This window comes from Hemitrygon akajei, chromosome 8, assembly GCF_048418815.1.
Source record: "Hemitrygon akajei chromosome 8, sHemAka1.3, whole genome shotgun sequence".
NCBI lineage: Eukaryota > Metazoa > Chordata > Chondrichthyes > Myliobatiformes > Dasyatidae > Hemitrygon > Hemitrygon akajei.
The window spans coordinates 100,640,583-100,654,178 of NC_133131.1; the positions used below are offsets into that span (position 1 = coordinate 100,640,583).

Below are 13,596 nucleotides of genomic sequence, written 5' to 3' on the forward strand. Positions count from 1 at the left end.
ATCTTTGCAAGCAGTGTAATCCATATCATAACACCAACTACATAAACAAAAGTTTCCTGATTTCACACCTAGGTTTTCCTTAGGAATACGGAACAGTGTCCCTGGTAAGTAAATATCTCTTTCATACAATGTTATTATTGTATCTATTTACATGCAGATTTTGTGAAAAGGTGTGAATATTGGCTGCATCCTTGCATACTTTCAATCAATATGGAAGATCTCCCAAACTGCTTTATTTAACCAAAAGCATCTAATTCACCCTTTATGTTTATTCACTTGATCTTGCATTTGTTCACTTGAAAAAATTAGTTACCCCTCTCTCACCAACTGTGTGAAATACCATAGTTGAAATGTGGCACTGTAATCAGCAAACCACTCTGAACTTGTGGAGAGATGAGCCACTGTAACACAGTGCAACGGAACTTAATTTACTATTTATGCATGTTTTTCCTTTTTAACATATTGCTTTCTCCATGGGAAGACAGAAATATTAAGATCCAAGTCATCTTGAGCTGCTCTTATAAGTCAGTTGCAATGGCAGAAATCCTGGAGGTCTTAAATCTATTGATTTTTGTAAAGTAATCTGGCACAAAGGAACAAATGTATCGTGAAAATGAAAGATGTTTGCATTAAGGGAAAAAATGTAAGAAATATGGAGGCTGAAACCTTTAACTATTTAGAACACTGTTACTACTATCACCGAAGTGAATTAGATTAGATTGAAGACAATTTGTGTTTTCAACTAGAGCAGAAATACTCTTTATCAGAAATGTCAGTGAAGCCAACAAGCATGAAGAAATATCGGCTTCATATTCCCCTTGTTTATGATCAAAATTCTGACCATTTGGATTTTACTTAATACTTTGCCACAGTGAACCAGTTACCTGCTCAGTAGGACATTTTTCCCCAAGCTCTAAAGCTGATAGCAACATATTTTTCTGATGTTATCTTACATGGTTGTTAAGGGAGAAGGGGGAAGCAATTTCTTTGGTAAACATATACAAGACCAGGTTAGCAGATCGAGTGCATAAACATACAAGGTAATTTCAAAATTCAGTGAACACAGGCAATCCTTAACAAATCCAAGCCTGATTTATGTTACCTATTATATATTATGGTGGCAGTTTAAAGCCAGCATTGGGTGTCTTGGCTGCATGTCTTAGCATACTGAACATTTTCAGAGGAATTATGCAGATTGGCTACATCAGCAATTCAAACTTATTTTGAAATGGTAAAAGTAGTAATGGCGCAATAATTACGCAGAAGAATTATATTGGGTATGTACGTCCCTAGATTGCAATCATGATGGGATCTATAGAACTTAAATTCAGTGGATTAAATCATTTAGAGTGAAGTGCAATCATCATTAATAATGATGACAAAAATATTCTGGTATGTAGAGAATAGAGAGATCGGATTGGAAATCATGATGAAGGAAAATCATCTTCACCAAGTAACCTGAAATGGATGTATCTGTGCATGACTGGAATCAGAGCAGCTTCACTCCAAGTAGACATTTCACTGATTGTGTACATTTGTTGTTCGTTGTCTTCTGCACTCTGGTTGATCTTTCATTGATCCTGTTTTTGTTACTATTCTATGGATTTGATGAGTAGGCCTGCAGGAAGTGAATCTCAAGGTTGTATATGGTGACATATATGTACTTTGATAATAAAATTTACTTTGAACTTATTGTCTATGGTGAATTACATTGGATGGATTCAAAATCAATCAAGTACTGTAGCTCAGGATAGGGTGAGTATGAAAAGTCACGACAATCACTGGCAACAGAAATGCATTTTACTAACTTCCGCTGCCATATGGCATGGCACTTCCCTTCTTTATCATTTCACTCCCTCTGCCGAACCATTCTTGTTTCATTGAGAAATATAGAGGAGCATATGCCAGGAGCAGTATCAGGTGTATTTAAAAATGAGTTATCAGGCTGCTGAACCATGAATATGCATACTAAACTATGAAAACAGCATGCTGAGACAGAAGTGATAGCACACAAATGGATCACATCAAAGCAAAGCAATCCTATGCTTCAACGGACAACTAACAACAGGAGCAAGTCCCATGAACATTCCCATCCTCAGCAATGAGTGACAAAACACGTCCAAAGGACTTGCTACCATAGTTATAAATCTGGTTGATCCACTCTGTCAAAACCAAAGTTTATCACTGCAGTTTCCACTCAATTCAATCCACTTCACAGTATATCAAGAACTGACGGTGAACATCAAGTGTAAATCCCACAGACCCTGACAAAATTCAGGCTGCAGTGTTAAATATTTCTGATGCAGGGCTACCACGAGCATAACAAAAAATGCCAAGTTCCAGAAGTGAGCGAATTAGAGTGACAGCATTTGACTGAATGTAACATTAAGGAGTCCCACTCAAACTGAAAGAAAAAGGTATCAAAGGGAAGCTCTGAAATGAGTTAAACCAAACATGATTTATGGATTTTGAAAGCCAATCATCAGTCTCACGGCGTTGCTGCAGGTGTTCTTTCAGGTAAACTTTGAGGCTGTAACATTTTCAGCAACACACACAAACTTCTGGAAGAACTCAGTAATAGAGAATTATTCCCCTCCACAGATGATGTCTGACTTGCTGAGTCTCTCCAGCATTTGTGTGCTGCCCAAGATTTACAGCATCTGCAGAATCTCTTGTGTAACAGCTTTAGCTGTTGGAGCTGTCCTGGAGCCTGTTGGTCCTGGTTTTTATGCTGTGGTACTGTTTCCCATACAGTAGCAGCTGGAATAGTCTGTGGTTGGAGTGATTTGGGTTTCCAATTATCCTTCAGGCCCTTTTTACACACCTGTCTGTGTAAATGTCCTGAACACTGGGAAGTTCACATCTACAGATGTGCTGGGTTGTCTGCACCACTCTCTGCAGAGTCCTGCAATTGAAGGAAGTACAGTTCCCACACCAGGCAGTGATGCAGCCAGTCAGGATGCTCTCAATCGTGCCCCTGTAGGAAGTTCTTAGAATTTGGGTGGGCCAAACCAAACTTCTTCAACCATCTGGTCCTGTAGTCCACAACCAGCTCCTTTGTTTTTGCGATATTGAGGGAGAGGTTGTTTTCTTGACACCACAGTGTCAGGGTGATGACTTCTTCTCTGCTGGCTGCCTCATTATTATTTGAGATTAGACCAATCAGTGTAGTGTCATCAGCAAATTTAATTAGCAGACTGGAGCTTTGGGTGGCGACACAGTCATGGGTGTACAGAGTGTAAAGGAAGGGGCTTAGTACACAGCCCTGAGGGGCACCTGTGTTGAGGGTCAGGGGGGCAAAGGAGAAGGAGCCCACTCTTACCACCTGCCGGCGATCTGAGATTACCAATCTCTCAAAGCACTTCATTACATTATATGTCATTGAAGCAGCTCAGCCTGTTCCCTTTTTCACTGGTATGACCGTTGTCCATCTGAAGCAGGTGAGAACCTCTGACTATAGCAGTGAAAAATTGAAGATGTCCTTGAACACTCCTGCCAGTTGGTTGGCACAGGTTTTCACAGCCCTACCAGGTACACCATGAGGGCCTGACACCTTAATTAGAATTAATGGGCATTTTTTATTTATATTAACAGTATAACTGTCATAGAGTCTGTCTCTTACACAGATAATATCAGTCATTTGTATTATCCACAGACTATGTAAAAGACATTTCAGACTTTAAAAGCACTCAGACTTTTTAATCACCACAAGCAAAATCAAGTGGTTCTGCTACTATTTAGCTGTAAGAGAAGAAGCTCGCAAATAGTCTGCACGCACAGCAATTATAAACAAAGCTAACCTTCAATAAGTGTCTGGATCACCTCTTTATGGCCCATCTCACAAGCACGGAAGAGTGGTGTATGTTTCATCACATCCATAGCATCTACCTGTGCCCCGTGTTCCAACAGCAGCTTCACCGTGCTGACGTGACCCCCGAGGACTGCAGCATGCAGAGCTAGATGCAAAGAAAATAGAAACGTCATCAAACATTTTCAAACAGAGCTTTCAACATTTAATCAGGACAATATTAAGAAGTATGTATAAATGGAATAACCCTTTCAATTCAATTCCTTAACTTTACAATATAAAGTACAGTTTATTAACAGTAAGTAGTACCAAGATGGTTCTTAAAATATGTGGGGTATTTCTCCAAAGAAGTTAGTTGATCCTCTTTCTTCCATTGTTTATTTGCCTACTATCATTCAGGAGTGCATGTGAACTGCAGTTTTAATCTGATCTATAGGTTGTGGTGTTGCTTAACTCTACCTGCTTCTGATATTTAGCATGTACTTGGTCCTGTATGCCATTGGTATCTCAATATTAGCAACATTTTGTGTTCTGTTTTTCCACAGAAACCGAACTGAACGGATTATTAATTTTCATCAGGGGATGTTAGGCTATAAGGTTACTGATGGTGATTAATATAAATCCTTTGCTACTGCTCCTGATCCCTCATTGGTATCCTCATTTGAGTGGCTGTCTTCATTTTAAATCTATCCAATTTATCGTAATGGTGGTGCCACACAATACAACAGAGTTATGCTCAAAGTGATGATGAAACATCAAGGAATGGCAGGATGGCAATATCATTCTTAACAAATACATTGGCAACAGATTGACTAGCTAACCCTTCAGGGTTTCTCCATTATCATCTGCCATTGGGCTTGTCTGCAAACTTCATAGTGTACTTCACACTATTCCTGCTGAAGTACACTCTGGTGAAGTTTTGCCATTCACTAGTCTATCAGGATGGGGAAGGTCAATCGTTGCAAATATTTAAAGACGGAATATGAAGTTTTAGGGAACTGGCAAGGAAGCTGAGGCCTGAGGCAGATTAGTCATAATCATATTATACGGTGCATTGGGCTTGAGGGGGTTGAGAGGCCCTCTCCTGCTCCTTTCTCATGTTGTTTGATTATTCTTCACAGTGAGAGAAGGCAGTGAGAAGTAATCAGCAAATGTTTTCTGATCATTCTTGAACTTGGTGTCGGAAAATTCAAGGGATCCAAAATTGAGTACTCCTAGGGATACTCACTTCTGACTTTGTCCAGCCTGCAGTGAGTCAGTCCTGACTCTAAATCAAGAAATACCCTGGATAGTCATGGCAGAGTCTTCAACACTAATACCCTCAAAGAATCAAGCCTTTTAACCAATGCCAGGCTTTAGCTGCTGAACAATTTCACCCAACTTAGGGGATACATTTCCATATTCTGTTGGCAGCATTTTGCAGGTTTGATGGTTTTGCACTTTTATAAATGCAGGTGATTTTCAGTTTATTGTTTTGTTTGGTTATTTCAAGTGGCTCTTAATGCCGTGCCCAGAATGTGTCAGGAGAACAGATTTCTTTCCCCAAAGAACGTTAGTAAAGCAGTTGAAACCATGACATTTAACTTGGGATATACTTAGTTTAACTCAAAATGTTTTCACTTCATCTTTTGCATCATGTATATACAAGAAGATAAATCATAAATATAATATAAAGTACTGTGGAAATTGCAGCAAAGCAACGGTTAAGAAGCTAAGCGAACAAGAGCACAGGCACCTTGTACAGCCTTTCTGTGTGTGAATGATCACTAAGGCAACAAATCAAGATGATGAGCTGACAGCAACAGTGTGCAGACATGCTGCAGTCACCCAGGCTGAATATGGTCCTTGAAAGCCTAACTCTTGTACAGCCTTTCTGTTTAAACCTGGGAATCAAGGTTATTGAGCACACCAAGACAAGATGAAGATGTATATGAAGGATTCTGGGACAACATTTACGATAGGACAGTAAATTTACTAATTCTCAAGTATTTTGGTCTTTAACACATGGATTTAACTGGCTATTAACACGAGAAACATTTATTATGATTGGTACTTGAATATGCAAATTATGGCATTCAGAAGTGCACAAAGTTTCTACTGGATCAATATTAGTATACGGCTAGTCAATTTCTGTATAAAAAGGTCATAACTTTGTTCAAACTTCAGAGCAGTGCGGTGAAGGGGGGGCCATGATGTTCTCCTCGTGCACATGTAAATCAAGTGAGCTTGAGGAAAGAGTGTATGTTATCAGAGACCAGTTAACTGACGATGATAGTTTGTGGAGCTTCCACTGAGATGATCAATCCTTGACTTTGTTAGACAAAGGAACGGAACGGTGGCCTAGTAGCTGATAAGTCCAAAATCCGAGGCAGCTCATATTTGATCAAAGGACTGCATCTGCTGATCGGATGCAAATTGCCTGCTATGTGGAATAGTTAAAGTACACCCTCATATTAGTTGCATATTGAAAAACAGGGGAAAATGGAGGAAAGCTGAGGTAGTAAAAAAGAAAAAGGGAGTGCATCAGGTCAGGTTTTGGTTCCATGAGTGTACAAAGGTGCCTTGGGCAAGGTTCAAGTCCTGTGAGTCCACCCGAGGTGTCACAGACAGGGTTCAGGTCCCGCGTGTGCACCTATGGACCGGGTCCCACACAGAAAAAATGAAAACAAAGCAAACAAAAAGGGAATCGGACCAGTGCGAGTAAGAGTACTTTTTTTCTTTTGTTTGTGAGCATGAGGAAGAAAAGGAATTTGGAGTGTGGATGCGTAGATGGTAGTGTGACAGTCCCCTTTACCAGACCCCCTGAGAGAACTCTGCTGCAGTGCACGTTACTACTGAAGAAAGTGGTGAGTTTCATCACTCATGTCCACCTTCACTGAGAGGTGGCAGTTGAAATGAGAAGGTGTGAATCCAGGGTCTCAACATGAATCTTTGATGTCATGGAGGGAGCAGTCTACCTTCCTACATTGGCCTCATCGGGCACCTCAGAGCTCACAAAACTGGAATGACAGCAAGTCACTATCAAACCCAAGGAGCAAACATGAGGAAATCTGCAGATGCTGGAAATTCAAACAACACACACAAAATGCTGGTGGAACACAGCAGGCCAGGCAGCATCTATAGGGAGAAGCGGCCTGACGAAGGGTTTCGGCCCGAAACATCGACAGCACTTCTCCCTATAGATGCTGCCTGGCCTGCTGTGTTCCACCAGCATTTTGTGTGTGTTGTTGATCAAACCCAAGGGACTGCTTAAGAAGAAGAAATTACTAAATGGGCATCCGCAAGAATAAATGAAATAGGTCTTAGGAAGTGATCTGAAATTATTTCTGTTTCACTTAAGTAGAATCGAAGAGCTGTTTCCTTTTTCAGGTAGGAGCTTAATATCAATGTCAATGCTCTTCAGGCTAGAAGGGATGAAACATGTATCACAGCAATTCCTAAAGGCCACTTGTCTTTTTTCCCTTTGAGTCTTAGTGTGAAATACTAGATCCCACGCCTTTATTTATATACCTTCTATGAGGTAAAAACAGAAGTACCACTTCTCATGACAGCAGCAGTGTGCTAAGATACATAATATATTGCACTCAAGCTATGTGTATGTAAAAAATCCATTTTTTATGGATTTTGTTCATGAAATTTAATGATAACATTTTTTGAAAAAATATTATTACAGTTTTGTGAAAGTTACAAAAAAGATATTTTGGTATTGTGTGGGCGAATTCTGTAGAAAGTAACAATGTTTTTATAAGCCTTTTCTCTGAGCATTCACTGTCTCGTTGTTATGGAACAGAACAAAGCATCACAACTGATTGCATAGCATTCAGGTGTGGATTTATGTCAAGCGTGTAACAAGTTCTAAAACTGGTAAGAAGTAAAGAATTTGATAAGCCATCTCGTGCTGTTTGGAAGATTTGGCTCATTCATGCCTCTCACTGGCAAGTTTTGACCTTTCTGAACTGCCATTTCTGCTTTATGCTCCTCTTCTTATGAAATAGTGCTGTTATCTGTTAAACAAGTAGCATATGGGATGCCGATAATGGCACAACAATAAAGAGCTGCTGTGTCAGCATGGCCTGCTTGTTTCCAATATCAGTCACTCTGATGCAGTTTGCTTGTTTCCCACTCCAAGTACACAAGTCGCCTTGTAATGCCAATTTTCAATGATGGAGTCACAGTGACCAAGAGGATTCTCAGGCCAAGCAAATACAAAAAGGGCTTTGTTTGAACAGCTAGCGTAGCTACCGTCATGTCCAGTAACTGACGACAGCACTGTATAGCGGTTTCTGCAAATGTTCTACTTGTTTCCGACACTAAGGAGGAGGAATTTCACTTTCACCATTAAGCTAGATAATGAAAAGCTTTCAGCACTGTCAGTAACTATGGATAGAAAGATGGATTGAATTTCTTATGGCACAGTATTCATTTGTCACCATGGAGCTAAGCAATGCTAGACAACACTGGCAATGAACACACCCTAATTTCAGAGCTGCAGCACTATTTTGTGTGAAAAGCTAAAGCCATAGTATGCAGCAATTAAGGCAAAGTACTTTAAGTGTTACCAAAGGGGGCACCCTAACTCTTTCATGTGCAGAAAACCTAGTTTCTTGTCTGAGCAATACTACTGAATAAAATAATCTGATTATGTATTACAAAACAACTATTATTTAGAGGAGATGACACCCACAACACATAAAACAAAATAGCACTGAGTAAAATACCTTGACAGAAAACTGTAAATATAATATGTTGCCTTCTTTTCTGGATGACATTATTTTTAGAGCAACTAAGTTCTTTTGTGGCATAGCCACAGGTAGGTCTTAAGATACAAATGATTTCTTTGTCTTCCAGTAATTTGTAAAAACAAGTTAGAAGCTAGTGTTTTATAACTTTAAATATTAGGTGTTTGTAATAATATATATTAGACTAATACAGATAATCACGCTCCACATTATTCGTATAGGTGGTTAGATTTACAGCTCTGTAACGAATACCATTTATGGCTTAAATACAAGCCATGGTCTATTTGCTGCTTATCCCTCAAATTGTCTTTTTAATTCGCTGTGGGGCTATGGGGTTTCACTTGTTTCCCTTCACTTTTGTTAAGAGACTCTCCCAACCACACCAGCTTCTGAGATTTAAACGCTCTCAATTCTCCAGAGTATGCCCTCTTTCAGGTCTTAGGATGTTCCCATTAGTTGATGATCTTGTTTTGGGTGCCAAGAATTGAATATTTAAGGAACACCTGAACATAGGTTCAGTGCTCAATTGTAAGCCTTACTAGTGATTTTGTCTAGTGTTTGTTTTGAGGTCAGTTCTCGATCCAGTTTGAGACTGTGTCTCAATCCTTGCTTCGGATACTCCAGCATTTGGGTTCAAGCCATCCTCGTCAAGAAATATGTAATTCCGCAACAGATAATATCAAAACTCTGTAGTCCAGTCACAAGTAACCAAGACGCTCAAGAGATGCTACAACAACACTGTCAATGACATGGACTTAATTAAGAGTTCCAATGATAAATGGCAAGTAATACATTTGTCAAACCAATGCGATAGTGTCCAAACAACTACTACTCCCTGACAATCAATAGCTGTACCATAGCTGAATTTACCATACCAGGATATTTCCCAATATCCTGGTATGTTTGGGGTAAGTGGGGGGAGGGGGAAGACAAGAAGAAGCAGATCGAAGACTGACTGTTCTGTGCCATGTATCTCAGCTACTGATTCTCCAAAAATCTTTCCAATGTGCAGACAGCACAAGGCAGAATGTAATGAAATGTTCTTCTCTTGCTTAGATGAGTACAGGCTGCAGTAATATATAAAAGCTCAACATCATCCAAGGCAAAACAACTTGCTGGATTGTTACCTTATATATTCAATATTTCTGCCACCATTATGCCATGGCTACAGTGTGTTGCATCTACAGGATATGCTGCAGCAACTCTACAGGTTGTTCTGTTAAGAGTTTATTCCAAACTTGCAACTTATGCTACCGAATAGCACAAGGACAGCAGGCAGAAAAGGAACAGAGTCATATTGAAGTACACCTATGATTGTTCTTCACCTTAGATTAAATCTTGCAAGGCACCCACATTACCCAACCCAAAAAAAAGGTCAGACCTTTTTGGATTATGGACTACACAGATGATACCATATGCACATATTCATCAATACTCTCTACAGTTCAAAATAAACCAGATGTATGAACTGATAGTCTAACCTGTTCCACCGTATTTATCTGCCATGTTGATGTCGATGTCTGCTCTGACTCTCAGCATGGTTTGGAGTACATCATCACTGCCCTTTCCAGCAGCCCACATAAAAGCGGTGCGCCCTTCCAGGTCCGGGTCATCTTTCACTGATGGATGATTCAAGAATACCTCGACAGTCTCCTATACAAGAAAACAGCTGAAATTATTTCATACCATTTACATACAATATTGCTACCAGCTATCTCTCAGCAATCTATTACTACTAATTTTTTGAATTTTGAACACAGCATTTACTACTAATGATACTACTATTGCAATTTGTAGTTTGTCCAGAACAATCTTCTTTTGTTTATTTTCTTGCTCCATTTGCCTTTCACACTTTGATTATTTAAACTCATGTGCCTTCCTAACAGGTATGTTTCTTTTCTCTCCTATTTTTCCTTTCAATTCTAACCTGCAACAGCTCTGGGTTTTAATGTTTTCTCTCTCTCTCTCTCCCCAGAAATACTGCTTGTCCTAATTAGCACTTTCTACTTTTAGTCCAGATTTCCAGACTCCACAACATTTTCCTTATTGCATGATGTTACAGCATATATCCACCTATTTCATTCCGGTCCTAGAAAATCATCGATCTCTAATTATTTTGTCAGAATTTACTAATAAATTAAAGACATAAAGGGGGCTCTCCATTAATCAGGGTCTGCTATGAATATTGCATCCGAGCTATCTACGTGATATGCAAAATAGTATGCAAGCCAGGGTAGTAGGGTATGCAGAACAAGCTGTTGCCCATGCAGTAAGCTCCCTGTCTCTGCGGTTGATGAATCCAAAGGAACAACAGTGACTGATACACTTTGGCAACAGCGGCGTCACAGGAGTTGCCAGTCAGCAATGTAGGACTGTCTTACAGGCTCCAGCTCTGAATTTTTCCTCAGGGTTTACTCCCAAAACATCCCCCATCTGTGCATATAGCCACAAGGCAGCAGAGGCTTGAGTTTTCCTGCTTTTAGGTGAGCTGCCAACCTCCTTCGGAATATATTTCTCAGCAATTGTCCATTTTTGTGAAAATTTATAATGTACATGCTTTAAAGTATAAAAGAAACACAACTGATAATTCCCGACAAGATTCTACATTGTATTTGGAGCATAAATGATTAAAGGAGTATTTTAATTGCCACACATTATTGTTGTCATGTAGGTCAGAACTAGTTATGATCTAAGAGTTGAATCATCATTGCAACTTATTTACAGTCACCTTCCTATGTTTGTTCTTCGTAACCACTCTTTAAATCTTCCAAACTTTATTTGCATTTATTAAAGATAGTAATTAACCTCTCACTTTATACTTATGACTGTGAGGCTAAGCACAGATCCAATGCCATACTTAAGCTGGTTAACAACACCACTGTCGTAGGCTGAATCAAAGGTGGTGACGAATCAAGATATAGGAGGGAGACTGAAAATACGGATGAGTGGTGCTACAACAACAACTTCTCACTCAATGTCAACAAGACCAAGCAGATGATTATTGACTTCCAGGAGGAAGAAACCAGAGGTCCATGAGCTAGTCCTCATTGGGGGAATCACAGGTGGAGAGAGTCAGCAACTTAAAATTGCTCACGTTATCATTTCAGAGGATCTGCCCTGGGTCCAGCACACAAGTGCAATTACAAAGAAAACATGGCAGCACCTCTACTTCCTTAGGAGTTTGCAAAGATTCAGCATATAATCTAAAACTGTGACAAACTTCTATAGATGTATAGTGCAGTGTACGGACTGGTTGCATCACAGCCTGGGACAGGAACAATAATGCCCTTGAACGGAAAAGCCTACAGAAAGTTGCAATACTCACTTATGTGAACAGCAGGTTCCTGGCTGGATAGTCTTTCAAGGCACTGTGCATTAATCCTACTGTCATTCCTCACATCTTCCCAACAGCTTTCAGCAGATTCTACCATTCATCTACCCAACAGAAGTGATGTGCACAGGCCAATTAATCTATGAACCTGCATGCCTTTAAAGTGTCTGTCGAAACTGGAGCATCTGGAGGGAACTCGTGTGGTCAAAGAGAGAACATGCAAACTCCACACATAGGTCAAGACTGATCCTAAGTTATTACAGTTGTATCAGCTGCATTAATGTGCCCGCATACTCCTTCTTCCTTCCCTATTTTACTCTCTATTCTTCACTTTGTCCCTCTTTGTTTCCACATCTCCACTGCACTAGACCCTTTTTTGACTACCTCAGATCCAGCCATTTATTTCCTCTGTTCTCCCCTCTCCTTTGCCCCTTTCATCTTCTACCAATTCATGTATGTATAATTTCTCATATTCCTATATTCACCACTCATTCCTCTGTCTCTCCATTTAAGTAGTCCCTTTTGATTAGATTAGATCTCTTGAGTTTCCCCTTTGAGAAATACTCATGCTAATTCTTTATCTTGTACAAATACAGGAACAATGTACTAGATTAAAAATTAATAGTAAATAGATAATATAAACAGCTGTTAGTTCAAAAGTTCAAAGTCAAATGAAGAAAACTGATGCCCTTGAGTGGTCCATTCAAAGTCCCAATCTCAACCTGATCAAACTTCTCTGGCAAGACCTCAAGATTGCTGTCCACTGCAGCTCCCGAACTAACCTAGCACAGTTTGAGTAATTTTGCAAGGAGGAATGGGCAAATCATGCTCCAAAATGTTGTTCAAAGCTAATAGAGACTTATCCAAAAAGCTAATAGCTGTGACAGATGGTTCAACTAAATAATGAGTAAAGGGGATGAATACTTTTGAACTGCTCACTTTTCAGTTTCTGAACTTTTGGCTTTTTGTGCTTTACAATTTTCCCTGCTTTTTGGCCTCTACTGTGAAAAAATTAGCATGTGATTCACAAACAAAAATTCCTAATTAAATTGATCAAAACCCCTGGTTGTAATATTCCTTTATGTGAACAAAGGGTTGGGGGCTGAATACTTTTTCAAGGCTCTGTAAATCGGTACTAAATGGCCGGCGGGCTAAAGGACTTGTTTCTGTCTGCTAAAGGCTAGATCTGCGGCATTCAAGGCTGGCAACTCAGGCCTGTACCAGAAAACCAGGTATGATTTGCGGAGGGCTATTTCAAAGGTGAAGAGACTATTTCAAATGAGGCTGGAGGCGACATTGGATGTACGACAATTCTGGCAGGGTTTGCAAGGTATTACTTCCTACAAAGTGAAACCCAATAGCAGGAATGGCAGCTTTTCCTCACTACCAGATGAACTCAATGCCTTTATGCCCACTTTGAAAGGAAGAATATAACTACAGTTGTGAAGATCCCTTCTACACTTGATGACTCTGTGATCTCTGGTCTCAGAGGCCAGTGTTAGGCTGTCTTTAAAGAGAGTGAACCCTTGCAAGGCAGAAGGTCCCAATGGAATACCTGGTAAGGCTCTGAGAACTTGTGCCAACTAACTGGCAGGAGTATTCAAGGACATTTCCAACCTCTCACTGCTACGGGCAGAAGTTCCCACTTGCTTCAAAAAGGCAGCAATTATACCAGTGCCTAAGAAGAATAATGTGAGCTGCCTTAATAACTATCGCCT

The 13,596-nt window shown here is 39.9% G+C and overlaps 1 protein-coding gene across 4 annotated transcripts in view; it reads right to left on the minus strand.

Moving 5' to 3' along the window:
- Nucleotides 1–13,596, minus strand: part of invs (inversin) — a 249,468-nt gene that overhangs the window by 80,809 nt on the left and 155,063 nt on the right. For all 4 annotated transcript variants that reach the window (XM_073054266.1, XM_073054268.1, XM_073054267.1 and 1 more), the window contains 2 exons: nt 10,029–10,200; nt 3,801–3,956 (listed from right to left, as the gene is read on the minus strand). In XM_073054266.1, coding sequence (XP_072910367.1) covers nt 3,801–3,956; nt 10,029–10,200 — 328 coding nt within the window. The remainder of the gene's footprint in view (nt 1–3,800; nt 3,957–10,028; nt 10,201–13,596) is intronic.